This window comes from Diadema setosum, chromosome 6, assembly GCF_964275005.1.
Source record: "Diadema setosum chromosome 6, eeDiaSeto1, whole genome shotgun sequence".
Classification (NCBI taxonomy): Eukaryota; Metazoa; Echinodermata; class Echinoidea; order Diadematoida; family Diadematidae; genus Diadema; species Diadema setosum.
In genome coordinates this window covers 15288693-15315385 of record NC_092690.1, presented here as the reverse complement: position 1 = coordinate 15315385, position 26693 = coordinate 15288693, and the positions used below count along the sequence as shown (strand labels likewise).

Here is a 26693-nt window from a genome sequence, read left to right as displayed (position 1 = left end):
GATAACTGTTGCACTAAATAATGTAATGGGGTGGATTAAGAAAAATCGGCTCGTCCTTAACACTGACAAAACTTCTGTCATGATTATCAGCTCCCGTGCTAATCTCGGGAAAATTGAAAATTTCAGTATTTCATTAGATGGTAGTCGGATTAAAAGAGTTCAGTTCACTAAATGTTTAGGTGTTTTAATAGATGAAGAACTGAAATGGTCTAAACAAATCGAAAATGTATGTAAACGTACCCAAAAAAGTGTCTGCATGATAAAGAGAGCGAAGGCCTTTTTGGCCCAACAATCCCTAAAATTACTTTATAATAGTCTAGTGTTACCACAATTTGATTACTGTTCTGTTGTTTGGTCAAACAGATTTCAATACCATACAACTAAGCTAGAAAAAATTCAAAAGAGGGCAGCAAGAATAATTTTGGACAAAACATATGACACACCGTCGGCTGATTTATTCAAAAGTCTTAAATGGATGACACTAGACAAACGTTTTGATTTCAGCCGCGTTATGATGATATATAAATGCGTCCATAACTTAGCACCTTCGTACCTTCAGGTGCACTTAGTTAAGCCTAGTGATGTACATGAACATCATACAAGGCTAATAGACAGTGGAAATCTATGTGTGCCAAGATTTCGCTCTGATTGTCACAAGTGCAGCCCAATCGTATCCTCTGTACTTGAATGGAACAGGCTAGATCATTCAATTAGATCAGCTTCTTCCATATATTCATTTAAGAGATTGTTTAAGCAAAGTTGCTATTTGTAAGTAACACACGAAATTCATTCTGGGCTTTATCATTCCTGTATAATAGCGTTTTTCATTGTTATTTCGGCATTCTGGTGACTCTTGCTGTGGCATGTACTTTTTATGTTACTTTGCAATGTACAGTATGCTGGTATGTATCTACACTGTATTATGTCATCTTCTGTATATACGTTTTGCTATTTAATGCACATATGTTCATCAATATTATTCAGGGCTCCATGGAAGACCACTATTTATTGGTGAATGGACTACCCTGACAAAAGATTAGAAATAAATAAATAAATAAATAAATAAATAAAATGCCACAAGTACAGCATGGTTTCACAAATGAAATGAAGGAGTGCTATAACTTTATTGAAGATAATCAAATAACATTGCATGCGTGTGTAAAACTGAAAATCATGTAAACAATTGGTAGTTGAGTATGCCTACTATTAGTAAAGTGAAAAAAAAAAAGTTTTTTTGCATTAACACATCACGCATGACATCACTGACTAGAAACCAAGAATATACAACTTTTCCCCACTGTAAACATGAATTTAGCAATTTTCCCATGATATTGCTTTCCTACTTTGACAGGGATTGCCACAAAATGTATGTTTACGATCTTTTAAATTCCTTGAATATGCAATTTGCAAATTCCTGAAGACTAAACAGCAGACTTCCTATGACGAATGAGTGCAATGGTATCTACATTAGAAAAAAAAAAAGGATTTTTTCATTACTGGAAATTTTAGTTTTCTACCTGTACCTTGCTTTGTTGATTTTTTTTTTTCTTTTTGATAAAGCACATTTCTGTGGTTCTTGTAATCTGGATTTATTCTCAGGCAATCAGCACCAACCTCAGTGCATAAAATGTGCATATTTGAACAGAAAGAATAATACAATGCCTGCAACAAGGTAAAATAAATATTTTGTCAACACTTTGCATAACATTAACCTAAGCCTGACTTTGCAGTCTTTCTGGGTGTATATGCTGCATTACATCGTAAGTGTACACAAACAAAAAAGGGCCATCCATCGTTTCGTTTGAAAGGGATGTATAGTTTACCTGGATCAGAATCAGATGTGTGTGCTAGATTCAAGTGCTGGCGAGGACTCATGGCTCTCCTTGGGTCACTGCTCCTGCCAATCATGGGGCTTGCTGACGTTGTGTTGGGTGAGGGAGCTATGGCTGTGGGAGGCAGAGGGCTGACAGCTCTTGTTGCTGGACTATCAGGTAGATCAGATGAATCTCCCCTGCTGAACCACAAGGCAAAGAGCACATACATGAAGCAAAGTTTGATGAATGATGACCTCTTCATTTCATATAGTAAACATGATTCTCCTGTAATAGGCAAGATGAACTGGCATTTCAAATCCTTTCACCATCCCAAGTATAAACCTGGCTTAAAGTCCTCTACTTGATTCAGAGACAAATATCAAGCACACTACATGGCCTTCAAACAAATATCATACAATTACTGAAATTTGGTCTGTATGTTAAGACATGCAACCAACCCTTTGCTTTAAATTTTAGATACTTATATGTATAGATCAATTCAGTTTGGGTACTGTTTTTTATGGTAATTTCTAACTGACTGGGGGGGGGGGGGGCCTTCAAGTATGCCTATCAATATATAATTTATGCACTGACATGGTGATGTCCCTGGCTCATTGCATAATCCATTGAAAGTGTTTTCTATCTTTATTGGAAGCCCCCAAGTTATGGCTGCATAAGTTACAGTGCTCTGAAGTTGGATTCATCTATAATCATTATTAGTCTTTTTGTATCATCTACACGCACATGAAAATAACTGTGTGAAATCCTCACCCACTGTGTGTGACAATTATATACTCAGTACATCTCACTACCCTAACAATAATCATTTTCTTTTGGGAGTAGTATATCTCACACAGGGAAATGCCCTTTCTACAACAGAGACTAATCATTCAATAGTGGAAGAGTGTCAGACACTGAAAGCAAAAAACACTACTTACTGTCTACACATTTGAATACAAAAATTAAAAGCATCTGGTGCAAAAAGTTTATCTGAAGAGTGTTTGCTAACATAGTGTCATTAAATTGTTAGACAGTCAAACTGAAAGCTTTGATGTGCAGTTTTTTTTTTGTCTCTTAATATATAGTGCAATTAATCTCATCAACACTACATGATACAGACAAAGAAGCAAATAGAAGTACCTTAAAAGCCCTCTGTGCTGGTGGTCGTGGTTGTGTGTAGTTGTTGGATAGAAATGTTGGTGGTAAGGGTGGGGTGAATAGGGAGATCCCATCCCTGAATGATGGCTACCCACTGGGTGCTGACTAGGGAGGGGGGAGTGGTGGGGATCGTGGTTGGACGGAGTCATGTTCATATGACTTTGTAGGGATTGCAGTCTGGTATTGGCATTTTATCATATCCACAGGTTTTCCCCATTTTTGTATGTTTTGAAGACAAATATCACATTCCAATAACACCAAAAAAAGAACAGAAATACATTTCCATAATTGAAATGGATTTAGAAATAGCACAGATTAGAATGTGTATCAGAATAGGACATATTGTCCCTTGTCATATGGGGTCACATATCAGGTGATATGTTAGATTGTGGGTTAGTAGACAATAAGTTTTAGTGGTTTTATCATTTGGTTTTTGTTAAAGTATCCACAAAATTGTAAAACAAAAAATCAAAACAGACAAGTTTCCAGAATACCCACATAGAAGGGAGGGAAAAGGGAGTCAATTGGTGAAGGTTGATTTGTTAGAATGAGGAGAAAGAAAATAAAACAAAAATAAGAACACAAAACAAAACATCAAAATAAATAAGCTTTTTCCACAGCATATTAATTATCAATGCATACAAATTGTACATTTACATGACTTGGTAGGTGTTGCATTCTGTATATTTATATACAAAGAATCATATAAAATCATTAGTGGTGTCACACATTACAGGAGAATTAACCTGAAAAAGGTTATTTTGAATGAAAATCATGTACAAGACATCCATGCATACAGGAAAGACTCTTCAAATGTCAATCATAACATCAAATTCTTGAGAATCACTCACAGTCATCATGATTATGGAACTACATTATCTCTTGCGCACAGCTTACTCTCTTTGAGCACAAAATTGGTGAATATATGAACAAAATTGTTTATGTAACATTATAAAGGCATTAACTCTGTCTAATTTGACACAGGTGCAAAACTACATATTTTATCTTTTTCTGAGAAACAAATAGAAAAGATGTTTCTTCTATGGCAAAATCATGTGCTTCATGTCATGTCACCAGCATTATACACAAGACGAGCACTAAAGTCCACGCTGCCATTTTGAGATGCTCATACAAGCACTACGTGACTGACATTTACTTCATATTGAATAGATGAATGATTCTTCATGGAACTGCTGTTTTTTTAGTTGCTGTTTTTATTCAGAAGATATTTTCTAAGGCAACATCTCACACTATCAAGTGAAGTGTTTTGCTTTATTCCTACAGTTTGACAAAGCATTTCACACTGAAACAAAAGCCAATGAATTCCTTGCCTCACATCCATATCTCAACTCATTACCTTACTGGATACAAATATTAATCACACTAGTTTAATACAGACTGCTTTCAGACAGCTGTACAGTATACCTTTCCTTCTGCTTTCTTTTTCCTCCTCATAAAAGAAAACAAATCCTCTACTTTGTACATAATATCAAGACAATGTGCATGCTTGTACATGCAACTTGAAGTGGTTAAGGATTAGAGAACCACATTAAAACAGATTGATTTTTCCCATTAGATATAAAGGAGACATTGTGACATTGATTAGTTCGTCATGTTAAAATGTGCCATGCTGATAACAATGGTGCACGTCAAGTTTGCTCTGTATCTCAGTACATATCCTTCTGTGTTTAGAGATGTATGTCATTGTGACCTATGAAAGTTATGAAATTTCAAAGTATCACTGCAAGAATTTGCATTTTTAATAAATCTATTATTTTGTTAAAAGAATCAAAGAACAGAATGTGACATTTCAATATCATCTTGTATGTTTAAGCCATGTACATATATATGTATGATCAATGTACTATTTCTATGTTCCATACTGTATGAATATTATGCTCTATAGCCAATTGATTTATAGCATCCCTTTAAAGGTCCAGTTTACCTTTGGGAGCAGTGATTTCAAAAATGTTCAAGATATCACATTTGATGCATATGTGTAGGTCTGTTGTATCATAAAACATCCTACCATATGAAATATTTGCAATAAAACCTAAAATATAAGGAGATATCAGGGTTTTTCTCAATAAACCGTAACTGTATACGGTTTAGTCTAGAAACATTTTTATTATGACTACTGTTCACATTTTGTGTATTTCACAACATTTAACATTGATTATACGGATTTAAATTTTGACAGTGGTTGTTTCTATCCCTAACTCACATTTTAGAACTATTCTAAAGCACTAATGCTGGGTTTTTGTTTCATCTGCAAATCGTAAATTATGCCTTTAAACATCACTGATGAAATGGTGCTGACTTATTTTTCATACATGACAACAGCAAAAACAAAAGGAGAATTTGTTCTATTTGATTCTTTGTGAGATGAAGGCAAGAGTTCTCTGCATTATCAGAGACCTCCTTGATCAGACCAAAAGGAAGAAAATAGTATGCTTTGAGTGGCTGGCAGCAGTCCAATTAACAATGCTATTAAGAGAGTAGAAGAAATAATGTGATCTCAAGTGAAGACTGCAAAGACTCATTTCTTTGGTCAAAATACCAATGGTTGTGATGAGATGGATGAGGATTCTAAGAATGCCATGAGACAGTGAGACACAGTCAGTGATGCTCACTTAACCTCCTTCCATTGGAGTCACATAAATTAGTACTTTACTTGCTGTTTGAGACACTCTGTTCTAACAGTTTTTTTTTGTATAAATTTTTACTCAGATCTGATCTCCGCATATACATGGTGAAACATGCATGGTACACAGTATGTTTAGACTGTAACATAGGTCTTCTTTGGCCCGACGTGCTTTAGATGTTGTATTCCAGAGTTACACCTGTCAAGAGTGGAGCATTCGTAAGGGCTGTTGTTAGACTGTGCTTGTGTGTCCCAAGGACATGTGTGCTTTGTGCAAGCTGTGCGGTCAGTCATAGTATTGCGTCTACAGGATGTTAATCTTAGGCAAATCAGATGCACTGCTTTAAATTAGGTTTCAAATGCTCTTCCAAACCCTAACCCATGACCATTTAATGAATAAATTCAATTTTTATGCATGTACATGTACATGTACTTACCAGATAAGTAACACATGACAAGTAGAAAGTTTACCACACACTTGGCCATCCTAGCAACATGCAGTGCATGCATATTGGGCCTATCAGTAATGCATTTAGTAGTAACAGCTGATTTGAGAATTGTAATAATGTATTCCCTGTGGGAAGGATAGCCATTATTTGAATAGGGTACTAAACCAGCATGCGCTATGGAGCAATGAACTGAGTTTATACCCTAAGTACACAAGCTTTTGAAATTCTTCCTTGCAGCCAAGTTTAAGTCAGGAAGCAGAAGTCCTCATTTTTCATATTCTAAGATTGTTTCTAGTTCAACGCTGAAAAGCCTAGTGACCAAGAGCCATATGCCCAATATGCACAATTCTCACTATTACACACAATAATGTACCAACAGTGGCAAATGTGTCACATGTCATTTTTAAAAAATGTTTTGTTCCCCTTACAAACCTACAATGTATTACAACATTAAATTAAGTACTTTCCTTATGTGGTCACTATAGATTGAGGACAGTAAATGCTGTAAATTATGTAACCCAAGGGACCACTGAAAGACTATGCAAGGAAGATGAGGTGTCTTATACAGGGGCACTACTGCTGTAACCCATCACTGCCATTCTAAAGCAATAACCAAATAACTGTGAACATAATGGAGAGTGTCTATCCACTTATGACCAAGGCTTTCATACAATTCCACAAACCATACACAAAATTATGAGTAGTACATGAAAGTAGTCTTGAAGTATCTTTCCTCTTTCATGTATCAGTGTCTTCCAGGAACAGCACCATGACTGACAGGAATCAATCAACTTCTGAGACTTTAGCTTTTACCTTCCTTTTTACCTTTACATAGCCATGCTTTGGGAGTGCCACAAGCCTTACACAAACATGTATACAGACAGAAAAGGTTATTGTTTGAGGATAACACACATTTCCTTACCCAGACCTGTGGGGTGTGGACTCCTTGTATCTCCTAAGGGACCCCCCTGCTCCAGCTGCCTCCTTCCTAGCATCATGGATGGCTGCAGCAGCATTGGCTGCCATGGCTGCAAATGAAGGTTGCCGAGCCATCTTACGCTGAGAGGAACTGGAACTCGGAGTGGCTGGGGAGGCAGAAGCTCCCATGGGAGAGCCCTGGGCTTGTTGTTGTGAGGCCTGTTTGACACTGCTAGGTTTGTAGTGTGCTGCAAGGGCCAGGATCAGCCTCATGATTGCCTTCAGGTTGCCATCCACGATGTCTGCAAGGAAACACACAGTACGGGCAGCCATTCATTTTGACCATTTTACTGTGACATCAACAATTAAATCTGACTGCTTAATCTCATTGTTGATTTGACTTAAAGATATAAAAAGGAGTAAATTTTTCAAGGATTTTTTTTTGTGCTGCTCTAGACTAAACCTTGTCATTTAATACTTGCAGAGTTGCTTATCTTCCCCTCTCCCACTATCCAATTTAGCTCTCGTGTACTACATACATTGCCTCACACAAATGAAAAATAAATAAATGTATTGAAATGCCAGTATACACAATTCCAATAAGTTTTATATATTCTATGTCTGAAACAAATGCTACAGTAACTACATCCTATTTCAAAGTTTGTCCGATTTTTCCCCATTTAAATTCAATTTAATGTTGGATAACTGTTTGGAAAAGCAGATTTGATACCTAAATCAGCATCATTCATATAAAAAGCTCACAGAGATAAGAACATGGAAAAGGGACTAAGACAAACTGTCCAAGGGAAGATAACTTAAAAGCATTGTGTGAATTGAATCCTGCAAACCTTTGGCTGAGGTGTGGTGCATCCGTATCCGTTTGGAAGCCATGAACTGAAGGACTCTCTCTACATTCTCTCGCATCACTGTTGTGGTGGATGGGCTGTAATCAACCCGAGACAGGGTCTCTCCAGCTGCATAATAGCAATAAAGGCAAGAACAAATCTGTGTAAGCATTTATCCCTCTTTGGCACACACATGTTTCAGTTGAAATACTTCTGCAAACTGGTTTGACACTCAATACACAGATCTGTGTCCTAAAGGAACTCATGAGCTGGAATTAATCTACAAATTGTAGGGTTGGGGGTACCACGTATCGTCACCCTAAGGATCTGTAGCTTGTTTATTCTAAAAATATAATAAAAATCCGCCTAATTCTTACCTCAAATATGCCATAAATACTGCAGTTTTGAATGTCGTGACCGTCTCGTTGATTATGAATCTCCGTTTTAAAATAGCGCAATTTTAGTGCGTGCGTTCCGTTTTCTTCGCGCAGCTAAAAAGGGAATTGCGATCGGCACCCCCCCCTCTCCTCCATAGGTATACACATGAATTTCACAGCATAGGTAATACACGTGAATTTCACAGGCCATAGGTAATACACGTGAATTTCACAGCCATGCGTCGTTACTGATCGGATGTGTAATTAGGTGATCCGAGTATCCTCTCGGATCACCTTCTGTATCTGTACGGATTCTTTCTTCTTCTTCTTCTTCTTCTTCTTCTTTCTCCTCAAAAGTTGTGGACAGGTTAGCTCAGAAAGTGCTCTTCCTATCAATGTCAAAATTATACCATACATGTATCATCTCCCAAAGACAGCAATCGAACTAAAATCAAAGTGATCATTCGACCGTGACGTCACTATGACGTCATTATATGAAAACACATTCTCATTCATATCTCATTAATAGAATGGAATTTTTCAATGAAATTTACGTCACATATATTTCAAATTATGCGCGTTCTACTCATGTTCTCAAAATTCACATTTTTCTTAAAACGTGCGCGTACGCGCGCATTGAAATATTTGTATGCTCAAATCGAGCTCCAATTTCTTTTGCACACGTTTCAGAACATTTGGAGCATTTTTTGAAAAATTGAAAAAATTGGACAGACGCGTACGCGCGCGCACATATACGCACGCACAGCTCATACGCAATAGAAATTTCCCGTTTTTTCACACTCACCTGATGCCTGAAATGTCAAGGAATATTTCTACCAAGTTTCAAGTCAATCCGACTCAATATGACGTCACACGGGCCCGTCAAAGTTGAAATTCCGCGCGCGCGTCAACGGCGATATACAGTGCAACAATGCAAAAAAAAAACCCGCCAATTTTGAATCCGATTTTACTCGTCAGGATGGACGGTGACCCCCCATTTTCTTTACATATTCTGAAAGCTGATGAGTTGTACATGTCATTTCATGGGTTGGCGATGATGGAAAAATGATTAAAAGATATCAAATTTCTTAATAAAGTAAAAAAAAGTAAATTTTCAAAATGACGTCATCAAATTTCAAGTTCACTCAAGCGTATCTCACTTATTCTTTTGTTGATTTTCGTCCAAATTTCAATATGTTGTAGCTCTTTAAATGGTCTTTCAGTCATATAATAACAACATTTTGATTGGATAACGGCATCACCTCCTAAAAAGGCATTAAAAGTAACATTGTCAAATTTGACCAGTTTACGTGTTATCTCTATGGGAGTGCAGTTTTCTGGAAATGAAAACTGACATGACTATCTTTATTGAGCGCTAGCTCACTTATGCTTCGGTGAATTTCTCCCATATTTTAGTATGTTGTAGCTGAGACTTTGGGCTATCGTTAGTGTGCCCTTCGTTTTTTCATACGGAGTCGGCATCACGTCCAAAAACTTGGTTGAAATTAAAGCTTATCTTCGATGTATTGAAATATTTCTTCCTTTCTGCAACTTTCTTTGCAATAACTCAAGAAAAACATACCCTATCACCACCATATTTTGCACATGTTTAGTTCATGTCACGTACATTATTTCACAAAGTAACAACTACACGTACTTGATCAGACACCATCTTGGGTATGTAAATTAGGGTCAAAGGTCATAAATGTTTTATCCTGTATCTTGGTTAATACATGTCTTATCTTTCCCATATTTTGCACACGTAAAGACCATGTTACAAGGATCATTTCACAAAATAACCATTTTTGGCTCAGAGGCCATCTTGTTTGTGCAAAGTGGGGTCAAAGGTCATATGTACTTCTTCCTGTATCTTCGTTATGACGTGTTATCTCTATGGGAGGGAATTTTTCTAGATGTGAAAATTGACATGGTTGTCTTTAGCGATGACTAGCTCACTTACCCTTCGGTGAATTTCTTCCAGATTTTAGTATGTTGTAGCCAATTTAATACTCTTTAAGTTTTGTTGATCAAAGTTTTAATCGGATGATGTCTTCACCTCGTGAAAATGGATATAATGTAACCTTGTCAAATTTAACCAGTTTTACGTGTTATCTCTATGGGAGGGAATTTTTCTGGAAATGAAAATTGACATGACGGTTTTATCGAGCACTAGCTCACTTACTCTTCGGTGAATTTCTCCCAGATTTAAATATGTTGTAGCTGAGACTTTGGGCTATCGTCGTTATACCCTCCATTTTTTCATACGACGCCGAGATCACGTCAAAAAACTTGGTTTAAATCAAACTTATCTTCGATGTATTGAGATATTTCTTTCTCTCTGCAACTTTCTTTGCAATAACTCAAGAAAAACAGCCCCTATCATCCCCATATTTTGCACATGTTTAGTTCATGTCACGTACATTATTTCATAAAATAACAACTACTTGATCAGACACCATCTTGGGTATGTAAATTAGGGTCAAAGGTCATAAATGTTTCAACCTGTATCTTGGTGAATACATGTCCTATCTTTCCCATATTTTGCACACGCAGACCATGTTACAAGAATCATTTCGCAAAATAACCACTTTTTGCTCAGATGCCATCTTGGCTGTGCAAAGTTGGGTCAATGGTCAAATATACTTTATTATGTATCTTCGTTATAGTGTATACCGAATTTGGTACCAAAGATGGCAGACCTGACTCTCTTTTCTAAATGAGAATCCAAATATCACACGGCCAATGTCTCTAAGCACAGATGAAACCTATATGGTCATGCCTATTGCGATCAGGACTCGAATCATTGATTAAAAAAAAAATCGGATCACCTAATTTGTCAGTCTTGACAAATTCCGAGTCTAGTTTTTAGCTTGGTTTGTTTGAGTTTGATTTTCGTTTCTTCGTTTTTATTGTTTTTATAGCTAATGACACTTAATCCCGCGCGTACTTTTTCATTCTATACGCAAACAGCCATGATACGCAGGGTGTCGATGGGAAGGTGCCCTGTCGATAGGTGGTGCCCCAACGATACTTGTGTTAAGCTGTGAGCAATCAAAGTACCTGTATGGTTGCAACCATAAACAGGGCTGCCAACTCTCACTCACTGAGAGTGAGACTCACTCATTTTGGTCCTTTCTCACTCTAAAACTTTATTTCATTTGCATGCATTTCTATTGATCTCACTCATTTTGACTCCTAAATTATAGCATTGGTCTATGGGAGTCTCACTCTCAACTAGTTTCCAATGTTGGCAGCCCTGCCATAAATGGGGATTTAGATACCTACATGGGAAAACTTGAATTAATCTACATCTAATTAAGCTACGGAAATCAAAGTATGGTTGAATGGGTACTTGGATACATGGGAACTCTGCACACAAAGAAAGTTTGAGACATCATGGATACATTTCTAAGGCACAACAGAAAAACTGTGTTAGGGAGATATCTTCGTCGCGACGATATGAGACAAAAGATCGTCGCCAATCGTCCCCGACGATCCAAATTTTGGGCCTCATGTGCTCATTACTGCGCTCTTTTTGGCTCATTATAAATATCAACAAAAGATGGTTCCGACGAGTCGGAACGAAGTCGTCTCTTTTCGTCGCGACTAATCAATTAAGGAGGTCTTTTGTCGATCGGCGAAGCGTTTCAGTGATTATTCAAACGTCGCACATCGTCCCCGACGACTGCGTATTCAACTTGACTAACCGTTTTGTAAAGGTTTTGGTGATGGTTTCGCGTCGCTCATCGTCCCGACGATTGGCCATTGAATTTAAATCACCGTTCCGTGGCGAGTTTGTTAATCCATAATTGTTCAAACGTCGCACTTATCGTCCCGACGATTGTCCATTCAACTTGAATCACTGGTCAGAGACGCGTTTAGTAATTGTTAAAGCGTCGCGCATCGTCCCTAGGCTTGCCCATTGAACTTAAATCACCGTTTGGTATGAGTTTGAAACGTCGCACATCGTCCCGACGATTGCCCATTCAATAATAGAAATTGCTCGATGCTGAGGTGTTTATTTTTTCTAACATCGCGAGTGGTCCCAACGATTGCCCATTGAATTGAAATTGTCGTTCAATGATTGCCACCAGGGTAATTCATCTTCTATGAAGCCTTGCTCTCATGTTTACCATACTTGTCTGTAAACAATACAAAAACATCGTAACGAGATCCGATGGCTGTCAGACTCCCGAAATTCTTGAATGAATCATGAAAAAAAAGTGATGAATGTACATTATTATCTTTCCACAAATCCAGAGCTTGAAAGAAAACATCCAGCATTTATTTTATCATCGTACGGAGTTCAATATCATTGTTATTCATTTCCGAACGTCAAAGCAAATTTCCGACACTTATATTAACATCTCTCAGAGCTGAATGTTATTGCTATTTACTTTCAAACGCATAAGCAAATACCCGGCATTTATTTTATCATCGTACGGAGTTGTATATCATTAGTAGTCATTTTCGAACGTCAAAGCAAACATGCGATATTTATTTAATCACCGTACGGAGTCGAATATTACTGTTATTCATTTCCGAACGCAAAATCGAATTTCTGACATTAATTTTAGCACCGTACGGAGCTGAATCTTACCATTATTCAAATCGAAAAGTATAAGCATCCTTGGTATAAGCAAACATCCGACATTTATTTTAGTACCGTACGGAGTCGAATATTACCGTTATTCATTTCCAAAAATAAAAACAACATCTGACATTTATTTTAGCATCTTATACGGAGTCGACTGTTACCGCTGTCCATTTCCAAAAGTAAAGGCAAACATCCGACTTTTTTGGTGGCCCGACGTGCGATTTTGGTGGCCCCGGTCCACCGAGCCACCGTTAGTGTCGAGCCCTGGTGTACACCTCACTAACATCAGCTTGTTGGGGAAACTTATACTGCCATACGAGGGGAGATGCTTTCATCTCTTCTAGAGAGCTTCCCTATGAGCGAATGAAAATCTTTGTTTGGCATTTTCATTTCTATACTCCATAATCATTCGTTGTTTTCAAACATTTTCATGATGTCGGTATTTCAATATCATAATATTTTTCTTAATATATTCCATTTTCATTCCTTGACCAAAGTCAGTATGTCCGCCACAAGTACGGTAATCGCTACGTTTCGCGCAGTGCATCTGTGCCGAAGTGCGAAACACGTGGTTATCAAGTTCAATGAAACGCGCCGTCCATCATGCGTGCTTCTTGTTTGGTTTCGTAGTAGCTCCATGGTTACGGCAAAGACAATAAACGGAGGAGGCACTCCGTATAGTTTTTTTCGTTTACAGTAAACAGTTTACATTCGATACAAATAGATTAATAGTCACGTCTTTTACTGTTTGATGATCGCCAAGTCGGGAAGAAGTATCTAGAAGAACTTCTCAGTTGATATTTCCGTGATGTTCATTCTAATTTTCACACGCAGTGGTACGCAGATTTTATGAGTGTGAGATCGAAAGAAGTTTCAATATATGTTGCCATGATATTATGTAGGCCTACTGTTGTGTAATTGGGTAGGTATAGCTCTTACACTATAAACTTCAGCTTGTTGCAGCGGCATCTAGGAAAGCGATATTTTCTTCGGCATTCGGGACCTTTTTTATATCATCATTTTTTTTTTTTGACACGTGATTTGATTGTAAGTATGAAGCGACGAATAACCCCTTTGTTTTGTTTTAGTGTTAACATTAATGTGTAATACACCAATACTGTTCAACGTGTGGTTTTTTTTTTACTGTTAAAGAAGCCAAGATAAGGCGACATTTTAATAGAATTATGCCGTTCGTTTCATCAACGAGTTCGTCGGAGGTTTTCACCGACAAATTTGCCATCAGCCAATCAGACGCAAGGATTTCAGTAGCTTTTAACAGTTGTCAGTGTAAATCACTGACAAAAAGTTTCATGAAACGGTCCCCAGGAAGGTGGATTCATGGTACAATATTCCGTATGGCATACCAGCAATACAAACAGACACGTTACTGCAAAATAAATGATAGAACACAGCAAGCGAGCAGGCTAGAATCAAACCTCCTTTTGTAGGAAAGTCCAACAAAAGTCTTACAACATACCTGTAATAGGGGGTTCACACGTACACAAATCAGCATGTTACAGAACTCAATTTTTGTTACCCTTTAGCAAACTCTAGTCTTTTGCACATGTGGACACACACACACACACACACACACACACACAACAGAAAATTAGTGCGAACCAGTAGCGCGATGCATAACCTCAGAAATCTTGCTGATATTTCTGAATGAGCGCGGTATTTGCCCCGGCAGTACTTGAACGGTCGGGTTTAGAAACTTGATTGAGTTCTTTTATTCTCATCATTAACAACAGCGTGCTCTCCACACCACTGTGAGGCACAATGAGAACAATAGTTTCATCGATTGGCAATTAGCGGGTTATTTTCTGTACGTGTGAACGGTTGCAAAAAAAAAAAAAAAAAAAAAAACAACCCTCAACTTTCCGAGGGTGGCTGGAGCGTCTGAACCAAAAAGTGTACAATCCTCGCGTGTACGCTCTTTTGTCTGAGAAGTTGGAAAAAAACCCTCGAGTATTGGAGCATGTTCAGTAACGCGCTATTTTGCACATCGTGAAGGCGGGTATTATCAGACTCAACATGGGGGGAGGGGGCTGATGAAATCTAGCATTAAAAGAATGAACTACACTGACATACTAAAAATGATAAAACTGGACATGAAGTTCATGACCTCTATCCTCGTGCCTCGGACACGGGAAGTACTATGCATGTATCTACAAGCTACATTAAAGTAAAGCATAATGATATAATCATAAACGCTGCGATTCGAAGTGTTCTTCTGTTTTGCTTTCAGCAATAACCAAAACTGTATTTTTACGCTCGATTCACAGTGGAGCACTAAATAAATCGAGTGTATAATATCAATACTAACTCTTTAAGAAGCAGGCCTGTGATTTCTCTATTTAGTCTGTTGAAATATCTCATTGATATGATTTTTTTTTTTTCAGTCAATCTATTGTGCTCCCCTGACTAAGCTATCAAGAGTATAGCTTTTGTGTTCGGAAACTGGATTTACGCAAAGCATACATTCACCATGTATAGTACAATGCTCCAATATTGATGAAAGCGGTTTCGTGTGTGATATGTATTCCTCTTTCGGGTGAGTGTGCTGTGAAATCCGGTCATTTTGTTTTATTTTCAACTGCATCTCCTTATTTTGTAACTGTGGATGAGACTTTATTTCATTTTCTAAATCATGCAGGATGAGCCATACGTTTATTTTTCGGCATAGATAGATAATTCGCCTTTTTTTTTTGAGGCCACTGAGATCAAGATGATCATGCGTAGGCGTATATAACTCTCTACACTTAATGTACATGAAGTTGATCAATTAAGAAAAAATAACATATTTACTTTTGCTTACAATCCAGCACATTACAACGCATCGCACATCAACCTGCAAATGCCCAATAATCTTGGTAACAGCTCATTATTCCGAAGGTTCGTTATTCACAAGACTCTTTAGTCCGAAGATTCGTTTTTCCGAAGCTTCGTTGTTCCGAATTTCATTTTCAATCTAACGAATCTCCGGAATAACGAACCGTCGGAATAACGCAATGTTCGGATTAACGAACCCTTTTTCATTTTCGGATTAACGAACCTCGGTATAGGAAATTTGTGCGTTTCAGATTAATGACCCTTCGGAATAGCGAACCTGGGAATAACGAACAGCACCAATAATCTTATAAAGAGAAAGGATGCCCGATATATACATTAAAAATATTGAGGTATAATTAAGATACAGCATTATGTACATAACAACAACAACAACAAGATTAGGATTGAGTAAGCAGACAAGTTTTCAACAATGATTTGAACATATCAACACTTTCAGCTATACGAATATAGAGAGGGAGTTTATTCCAAAGGGGTGGGGAAATACAGAAAAGGTCCTATATCACCATAGCGGGTATGTGCGGGACCACGTGATAATTGGAGAGAAGAGAGAGAACAGGCTGAAGTGGAGGAGCGGAAGGGAGGTAAGATTAATCCATAATATTCATCTTGTAAACAATAAGGATGATTTTAAAGGTGATACGTTGATGTATGGGGAGCCAGTGGAGGGATTGGATAACTGGAGTAATTTGGTCAGATGTTTTGGTCAGGGTTACAAGCCTTGCAGCTGTATTTTGAATTTTGAATTTGGTGCAATACTCGAAGCAGGGAGACCAACAAGAAGGAAATTGCAGTAGTCAAGATGAGAAGTAACAAATGCGTGAATTAGACGTTCGGTGGAAGACTGCTCCGATAACTTACGGATATTAATAATGTATTTTTACAAATACCCCTGAAGCAGCAGAACGACATGAGTTCTTAATGTGTGTGTTATTTCATTTGTTCGTTTGTTGTTGTTTTTTATAGTTCAGATGCTTATCTACCATAACTCCTAGATCTCTGACGGACTGGGAGATGAATTTTTGTGAGAAAACTAGCCCGCCTGACAATTCTGATTTATCAGAATTCAATTTCAAATGATTATCGCGAGACCATCGCTTAATATCATCAACACAACTATGAAGTTTGCAGAGCTCTTCGACGTTGGGTATTTGGTAGTATGATTATGTAAATTTGAGTATCGTAAGATATCTTCACGATCTTTCACAAATATTTCTTAAAATAATGATCAATATTGGATGCCCGCGTTCTACAGCTGATCTAAATTACAGCGAATTATGTGTCCTGTCAATTGGAAACCTTCACAATACCGCAATTTAACCGTCAAACGCAATAGAAATGCCACAACCTAAGGATTTGAATCCTTGTTCATCATTATAGTTTCTATTAATGAAAAAGAAGGGACAGAACGAAATGAGATTAAGACTTTTATGTTAGTGAAATTGATCACTCTCAGCTGCATATATTTTGAAGGAAAATTAATGATTTCGGACATGTGTTAAAAGCATCGTCGACAGCGCGATGCTGCTCCATTTGGCATGTTTGGTAAAGCCTATTATATCCCCTACTCCATTCCCCCTTTCTTTATGAATTTTGGGGATCACATAAGGGTACGCGCTCTTTTGAAATGAGTCAAATCTTAGTTAGGCATATAATCTTACCTTTGTTATACAGTGATCACACTAAAGAACCCGATTCCACATCATTCTATCTAATCAGAGAATCGAAAAAGATAGCTTTTCTAATTGATGTTTGTTGATAGACCAAATCAGTGTATCCGTCCCGTGATTGCCTATCAGTGACGTAACAGCGCGAATACTATGCCCATACAACTGCTTGTGTTATCATAGGCCTAATCAGTTACACTAAGAAGCTGTTCGTGATGTGTGGTGTTTGCACCAAAATTAGTATGTAAAATTCATACAAATTTTACACTATTAAAATGGCTTACATGATTTCTTAGCTAGTTGGCAAGAGGGATACCCCAACTCACAAGCGAGCGCACCCTCTGCGAGCTGTGTCTAAAACGAGTCTCGTTGTGTGTGTTGTTGAATCAGCGTGTCTTATTCGATTCTTCTTGTATTGTTCCGCCAGGATGGTGTCTTTCAAGACAGCTGGACACTGCTTTCATTGTTCCTGGGAAAGGGTCATCTTTCTTTTGACGGTCAAGCCTTTCATTATTGTCGTGGTGAACTTCACTAATCGTCCCCACGCTAACGTACAAAGGAAGGAAATGCTTTTATTATGTATCAATGCACGCGTAATACCATCAGCATAGGCCTATAAAACGAAAGTTTGACTCTATGTCCCGAACTGTAGGCCCTGTAATAGCAATTATACATGAAGTCAAGTATGGAAACGATGGATTCCCACTGCCAATCAAATCTCTCTCGACAAGGACGCGATCGGAATCGATCTGGATGTGATCGATCTACCTTGATCGACATTGGTTTTGGCTTCCTCCTATACACGATATTTTTAACACTCTGTCGGACTATAGATCATAACATGCAGATTTGATCGGTAGTGGAACCCAGCCCTAAGGCGGATTCTTGTTCGAAAAGTAATAGCAGAAAATATCCTACACGAAATTCAGCATTGCATATACCGAAAGACAGATAGAGAGGAAAACATCGAGAAAGTAGTTCCAATCTAGGATTGAATGGAAGGTATATATATGTAACTGAATGCCATAAAAAGATAGATAAATAAATAAAGAAATACAGCTCCAAAGTTATTCGCTTTGCGACAACCGCCACGTACACAATCTGAAAGTGAAGTTGGCTGTATGATTACATATTGCGCATAATGTCCGTTGGTCTGTCGAGGCGGTTGCTCAACCAAAACACGTAGCATTACACTCTTAAAAAGAAAAGGGTAAAACAGCGTTTTAAAAGGGGCGAGGAGCGACAGCGTTTTCAAAATGTTGTATTCACCCTTTTTCTAGCTGTATCTAGCACATCTAACGTTGGATTCAGCTGGATAGATAGGGTGAATGCAACATTACCTTAAAAACGTTGTCACTCCTCAGCCCTTTTAAATGTTGATTTACCCTTTTCTTTTTAAGAGTGTAGGAGGCTAATTTCAATTTCAGATCGAACAGATATAGTCACGAGTTGTTTTGATCGATGTCATGCAATTTGCCGTAATTCGCGATAACGGGTTCGGTTCAAATTTACGAAGGTGATCGGAAATTCTGTATTTAGCGTTCTCGTCATTTTGGTGCAAGTTGGTACTTGTTTAATTTGATAAGTCCCCATGGGTATGAAAATAGGCCCTACACTAGCGCCTGATTCTCTTTATTGGAGACAGTGTGTATATTGGTATTGTGCCATCATCACACTTGTGCTTGTTTTGTTCAAAACAAACTGTCTTTTTCTCCATCCTTTACACGTTACTTTCAATACGCACTAGTTCAAAGGATGTTTTGATATACAGGAAGGTAAACGAGTAATTGCTGTTCGATCACCGCGATCCCCTGACTTTCAGCTAGAGCCGCGTTGGCCAGCACGCAATGCTAAATCCCTCTAACCAAAGATTCTACGGAACAGTATTACCCAGTGATGAAAGTAAAATCCAACAAATCTTTATTTCCCGTTTTTTGTTGTTGTTTTTTCTGTCTCAAACACTGTCATTTCTCGTTGTAAAGTTATCTTTCGACATTATTGCAATAGTCGGGTAACGGGAAAACAAAACGTAAGGATTTTGTGTTTGATTCCGCACATATTCTCTTTATTTTACGTAGAGAAAGAAAGAAAGAAAGAAAGAAAGAAAGAAAGGAAGGAAGACAGACAGACAGACAGAAAGAAAGAAAGAAAGAAAGAAAGAAAGAAAGAAAGAAAGAAAGAAAATGATCCCATGCTCGTCTAAAGAAGTTTAAGCTTTTCACGCTGCAACCTATTAGGTGACGTCTATTCGGTGTGGCGCTCTCTCACAATGAGTACTATGTCGCACGTGGAGTTTTCCTGTAATGAGCCAGAGATGAAGGGGATGCACTACTCGGGTCAAAGAGGGAAGTTATTTTATGACGGATAATGATTCCTTGGTGTTTTATTTATCTGTTCAGAAAATTTCAGTGTGAAAAATTAGTAAAAGTGTCCCAAATCACGGTTGCTTTGAGACATTTTTTTTTTTCCGTTACAATTTTTTTTTTTCCAACCATCGACTTTACGGTGCGCTTTGCACCTATTGTTCTTGTCCGATCGTAGCCTTTTGTCAAGGCCCTCTCGCTGTAATGGGCGAGCGAAGCGAGCGAAGCGAGCCCAGCCCACCGCGCCAGCGCGCAACCCCACTCAGCTACATTTGGGCTTTCTTCACCATACAGCGAGAGGGCCTTGACAAAAGGCTGGCCCGATCGAGACTCCGCTTCCGTTGTAGAGCATTTAAGATGCTAATGAGCATTGCTCTTGACCCCATTGAAGACAAAAGGCATAGAGCGTGCGGCGGCGAGGGCTTTAGAATTGCGCAATACTGATGAGCTGAGCAAGACTCTGATCGGCGATATACACGCACCACATTACGTGGTGATTGGCATGACGCACAATGGCGTTTGAAAAGTGTAGACACAAAGTACGATATGTGTATATATATATATATATATATGTAATGTGAGATATTTTATAACAGCTAAAACACAAAATAGGGAACTTACGACAGCTCTCCGTGTGTACATTTACAAAGGTTATCACATTGTGGCTTCATCAATAGATAATTCATTCAAATAATGATAATAATCAGCTGTTCCCTTACTATGTGACAGGCTGTTCAAAGTTTATCTTTGGAGATATACAAGGTTAATTTCCTTTTCGCAAAGACAATTCGTGTAATAATTCATTCGCTAATTCGCCAAATGAATATATGTGTACTTTTCCCAGTCCAAAGACTTATTGAATAAGTTATTGCCGGCAGGGAGGGAAATCGGAACAATAACTGATGCCCATTTTTAATTCGTGTTCTCTTTGTGAAATCTCTTCATCTGAGCACTTTTAGAAGTAGGGCCTATTTGAGAAAATGACAGAAAGCTTTGTCGCTACACAAAATGTGTTTGTTAAATAAGAATGTTTTTCGTGTAGAACGTGTACCTGACAGTTCAGAGGTCAAGTGTGCAAAGAATTTGCCTCAACAGCTTTGCGAAACTCGAATCAGTTGCCTGTATTGAAATGTGTAATCAGAATGAAAAGACTCGGACCTTCACGCCTTGTAACTGAGTACAGAACAACACAGAACGAAACACACTCACAAGAAAGGTGAGCTTCCTGCAATCTCAAGGAATGGATAATCAAGCAGCCATCATCCTTTCTTCGCCATTGATAGCAGGAAGTGACGTAATGGAGCGATGCTGTTGGAGAATCTGCATAAATGTCTGCTACAAGTACTATGTACAAAAAAAATTTCAGACCCCCTTTGTGTTCATGTTTTGCCAAAACAAAAGAACCACAGTCAGTGAGACGCTAACTTACTTTATGTCCTATAAACCAGGGCTCCACACTAACTTTTATTTTTGGTGGCCCAAAGGTAAACATCCGTCCTTTTTTGGTGGCCCGATCAGGCCACCAAAGTCTTCATTTCTGAAATTTTGGTGGCCCGATGTGCGTTTTTGATGGCCCCGGGCCACCGGGCCACCGTTAGTGTCGAGCCCTGGATAAACTATGGTTACTATAAGTTGAACGTTGAAACTGCCTTTTGCCTCCAGGCTTTTATAATAGCATACAAAGCTTTTATTGTTTGCCTGTATAAAAAAAAAAGGCGGGAATACATGTACACCCTTCTCGCAATCATCCTGATCTGATAACAGAGTGATACATTTTTTTTTTTGTTATCTTTCCCCCGACCAAGACCGATGCCATTAAAAAAAACAAGATCAATGCCATTAAAATAATGACCAAACAAACAAATAAACAGATCCATACATATAACGAACAGAATATGCGTTTGTTTCATGTTTGTATAGGTTATCTCTTGATAATTGTTTTTATACCGTTTCCTAATAAGTACCTCTAGCAAAAACCCGACTTTTTTTTTTTCTTTTTCTCAAGGAGGGAAGTTAACTTCAACGTAAAGATAGCTTACAGCTACATGCAAATGGGGCAATCATACATTCGCATTGTCAATTGTAAATTTGTCGGATGACGCTTATAAACGTTTGATGATTTTTGTCTCCTAAGGCATTTTGGTTATGATTACAGACGTATCTATTTACAAGACATAAGTGATGGTTTAAAGAATTGATCTTCAATTTAGCAAGGATTAGTCTTATAAAGTCATGAATTCCCTTTACCCATCATGGTTAATGGAACTGCGACATCGTTGAGGTAACCACACCTTTCAATTTTCACAGTTCAAACCTAAATCGTAACATAATCAAAACACAAGCAAAATATCTCAAAATGCTCAGAGGATGGCATGAATCAAAACCTTTTTACGGAGATTGGATATGGCAATCTTTATTGACCTATATTTAATACAAGTTTTCCACAGCTATAATTTCCGCCTATGATAGCATTCTGATGATTTCGATTGCGTTTTGAACTCGTACCGAGCTATGGAACTATCGAAACAGCTTTGACCTTTATACATGTAGTTCAATATGAACGAGTGTTTCGGACTCATAACCAACGTTCGTAATCGTAACCACACAGTAACAAATCAAACGAATATTGAATAACGACTATTTTTATATATAGGCTGCCTAACTGATTACATGGTTTGACTACTACTTCAAGCAGGCTGAAAATAAAAGAAGAATGAATACACTTTTAATAATGATACGATGCTTTACAGCGTATTCACAGTATAATCATGATAATGTTTGCTTGCGTTTCTGTGTGCATCAATACGGACGGAAAATAAAATGCAGATGGATGCTATTAAATGCTAACACCCAACGCATCCAATTGTTTTTGAAATACATTTCATTGTTTTACTATACTGTTTGAAACGTCGAATTTACGAGTCCTTTAAAGGGTTACTACTCATATTATCAGGCAAAAATAAAAGTATTAGGATCTCGATTTGCTCGCAAGACTAACGATGCTATGGCGATCGTTCGCAGCAGTGACAATCCGCTTCAATAGATCTATTCAATTATTCTGTTTTCATTGAAAGAGGAAGGAGAAGTCAACTTTAAACTTCATTAGTTTTCTCGCCTTTTAAACATGTTTTCATGTATCATGCGTGGTATCGCTATTCCTTCTCATGGTAGTGCGTGAGATGGAGCGTGAACGCCGTCGCTAAGCAGGACTGCTTTAGCGTTTCGTCCGAGAAAAGAAACAGGTTGTAAGCCTCTCTGATATACAATTCAATGGTACGCGGCAGTTTCTTTTTGAATGGACTCCTATATTGTACTAGCTACTTTCAGGAGATTAAGATGACCACGCGCTTAACGTTTCACATAATGAAAGAACCTTCTTCATCCCCATCCCGACAATAGAAAGCGTCGCCTAAGCAACCACATCCTGTGTACCACCGATGCTTTTCGTCCCGTCTCTTTCGCGTATATACTAGTGGGAATGTCTACACCATAAAGTCTTTATAGATCCGAGCATGAATCATAAGAGGGCTTGCTCCAGTCGATTTGAGCGACATCATTAGTCGTCTTTAAGATGACAATAGCCTTTCAAACACAAAGTTCAAAATTGATGCGCCCCTCTAGCCTGAAATAACTATCATTCTCATATTCTATATAGACACTGAGGTGTCCACCGCGTACAAAAAAGAGGGAAATTTGGCTCTTGCATAAAAATGGGCCAATGGTGCAATTCTAAGCATACTAATTCTTAGTTGTAAACTTACTAGACATTTGATAGAATGCATGGTACTGAAAAAAAAAGCACTTTGAATATGTTTAATGTAACAAACCGTTGTCAAGAATAACTCTATTTGATATCTAAAGTCAAGAATAACTCTATTCAATATCTAAAATGGCGCATGTCCATTTTGATACATAATATATATACTGAAAGTTAACGTAAAAGACGAAAATCGCAAAGTTATAATTAAAGATTACAGGTAACAGTGTATCGTATAAGACTCGATAACTTATTATGATAACATCCATAAGTCGGCTTTCATTGCACACTATTCCGCTGCTATCAAAACGAAACTAATCTAAACATGTAAAAAAGTACAGCCTCAGTATTGCAGTTTCATCAAATCAATGTGCTACATGCTGATAAACTGTCCGCATTTTTTTTTTCGAGATGTTAAGCATGAAATATTATAATTTGTTGAGATGAGGATTCAGCTATTAGCCTTTTTACAGATACAACGTACTTTGAAAAGAAAGAAATATTAAAGAGCATACAATTCTGACAGGAAATCAAATTTCATTTGGTGAAGATCGGTTCTGAAATGGTAGAGATATCCAGAAACAAAGTGAAACATAGCGATCCTTGTAAAAGGCGGGCACCTATATCTCAGCCATTTCAAATCGCACTTCTCTTTGGGTTTTGGATTCACGATGAGCCCTTCCTGTTATACTAAAAAAAAAAAAAATAATCACTGTCTGATTATGTCAATTACTATCGCAGTATTTCAAAGTGAAATGAATATCCCTACTAACTAGTTACTACCTGTAAAAGTGGAAATTTTCGTGGTGTTGAAATTTTCGCGAATTTCGCGCAACCAGAAACTAGCGTGAAAATAAAAGCACGTGAATATTTTTTGCTTGCTGTATGTTCCTGTGCGTGATGTCTTTATTCCGCGGAATTAAAAACACGCGAATCTCTTCTTACCCGGCCAAACGCGAAAAATTAGTCGCGCGAAAATATCCACTTTTACAGTACATGACACAAACATAATGATGTCTTGAAATTTGTTGTGAAGATGATATAGATGAATGTTACAAAGAGATAGGAGGTAGAACATATCCTAACCGCATTCATGCAAGACTAATGATATTGTAGCAATAGTACCCTCCCCCCCCCCCAAAAAAAAAACAACAACAACAACAACAACAACAACCCCGCAATAATCATAATAATAACAATAACGATAACAATGATGATAATTGCAAAAAAGTCTTCTCTATTTAGAGTAGCCTCTTCAATGCTATCAGTGTTCTAGCTATCAGAGGGCCCGCCTGACATTATTATCGTATATAGAGTTGCTATAGGACGGTATAGAACGTAATCGCTGCGGGGAGGGAATTGAACTCGGGTCCTTCGACTGGGAGTCGTGAAGCTTAAATATCCACCGTGCCACGGCGCCCTCGCCCCCCCCCCCCCCAAAAAAGAGGAAAACCAAAAAACACCCAAACAAAAAAAAAAGAAAAAAACAATGTTATTTGGCATAAAACAGTCATGATTATGACTGATTTTTATGGTTCATCCCTGCAATACTGAAGATTTGCGATTCTTAATATCATTAAAGCAACCGTGGCATAAATAATAATTATGCTTATTGTCGCTGGCATTCAATGCATGTAGTGTAGGCAAGAACTTCCACTTGCATGCTAATCTCTTGGTTCTCGGGAAATTTGCAAAATTATCATGCACGCAATTATTCCTCGTTTTACAGTAAACCCTTGTGTTCGCATGTTGCAACTTAAGCGGTAAAACAATACAAAACCAAAGGCAAGGTTAAACTTCGTCTTCTTTACACATCATTCTTAGGATGATCACTGACATGACAATTTTGTGTGTCCACCGCTTCAGAAAGATTAACTGTCTTATAATTAATTTGATCGACATTGTGGGATTAACATCTGCAGGAAGAGAACCTGAAGCATATTCCAAAATTCGGTTCAAATATATTAGGCGCCAAATCTTCAATTTCATTCTATGTTGACGAATTCATATACACGGACGAAAGGAGAATGGTTAGCAATGTATACAAATTTCCGTCAAACTTCCAATGGCCCATTTAAAATATTATGCAACATGTAGGTTAATTGTCAGATCATCAAGTGATCAGCCACAGTGTGAATACCGCTGTGCCAGCGTGTAGTCATCACAACAAGCAAGAATAGCTTTTTCGTATAATGTACAAGCACGTCAACAGTACGCGGCAGTTTCTTTTTGAATGGACTCCCGCTATCTACTTTCAGGAGATTAAGTTTGCTACGCTGAACGTTTCACGTTATAAAAGAACCTTCTTCATCTCCATCCGGACAATAGAAAGCGTCGCCTACATCATCATCCCCATCCCGACAATAGAAAGCGTCGCCTAAGCAACCACATCCTGTGTACCACCGATGCTGATGTTGTTCTTTTAGATTTGTGGAGCTCTCTGCCGGGTGTGCCGGGTGTGCCGGGTGGGCAATTTACTCCAAAAAAATACATTCAATTTAAATATACACTTAAATTCAATTATAAAAACCTACACTATACTTCTAATTATTTACAAAATCTAATAATAATAATAATAATAATAATAATAATAATAATAATAATAATAATAATAATAGTCATAAGAATGATAATAATAATAACCATATATATATATATATATATATATATATAAAAAGAAAGAGTCTCAAGTACGCCATGGATCCAACGATTACACAAAAATTTTATTACAAAATTTTCGGTCTGCCTCAGACCTTCGTCAGTGCAAAGACAATGATGGACAATGATAAACATGAATCATAACAACAATGCTATGCGCGTCATGCGCGTAGTGCGTTGCCCTGGAGCTGCGTTGTCAAGGAGAGCGCTGATACGTATGGGGGTATGGTAGAAAGTGAAATCTCAATGAATACTGAACTCAGACTCAACAAAAGTTTCAAGTGCTTGTTTGAATCATACTATGCTATATATACTCTTTATAAAAATACATAGCTTTATATACGTCCTTGTAATAATAGACTTTAGCGACTCTATTTTTTTCGTAGATAAACTTCGAAGAAAAGACGCATATAAAACATTGATTACAAATGGAGAAGAAATTAAAAGGAATGAGCTAATAATACAACTAGTTATTAGAGCATCTGTTTACTGTAAAAATAAAAATTGTATATATATATATATATATATATATATCCCTAGTTGGCACCTTAGGGAGACATATTGGGGGAAGTGTCTTCATTAGGGAGACAACTGGT

General features: G+C 37.7%; 1 protein-coding gene across 4 annotated transcripts in view; it reads right to left on the bottom strand.

The window, feature by feature from the left end:
• Positions 1-26693, bottom strand: part of LOC140229440 (dixin-like) — a 236782-nt gene that overhangs the window by 18781 nt on the left and 191308 nt on the right. For 2 of the 4 annotated variants that reach the window (XM_072309692.1, XM_072309691.1), the window contains exons 4-7: positions 7832-7957; positions 6988-7285; positions 2955-3149; positions 1824-2011 (exon numbers count right to left, since the gene is read on the bottom strand). In XM_072309692.1, coding sequence (XP_072165793.1) covers positions 1824-2011; positions 2955-3149; positions 6988-7285; positions 7832-7957 — 807 coding nt within the window. Of the gene's footprint in view, positions 1-1823; positions 2015-2954; positions 3150-6987; positions 7286-7831; positions 7958-26693 lie in introns of all 4 variants that reach the window. The other 2 variants (XM_072309693.1, XM_072309694.1) reach the window with 2 other exon arrangements.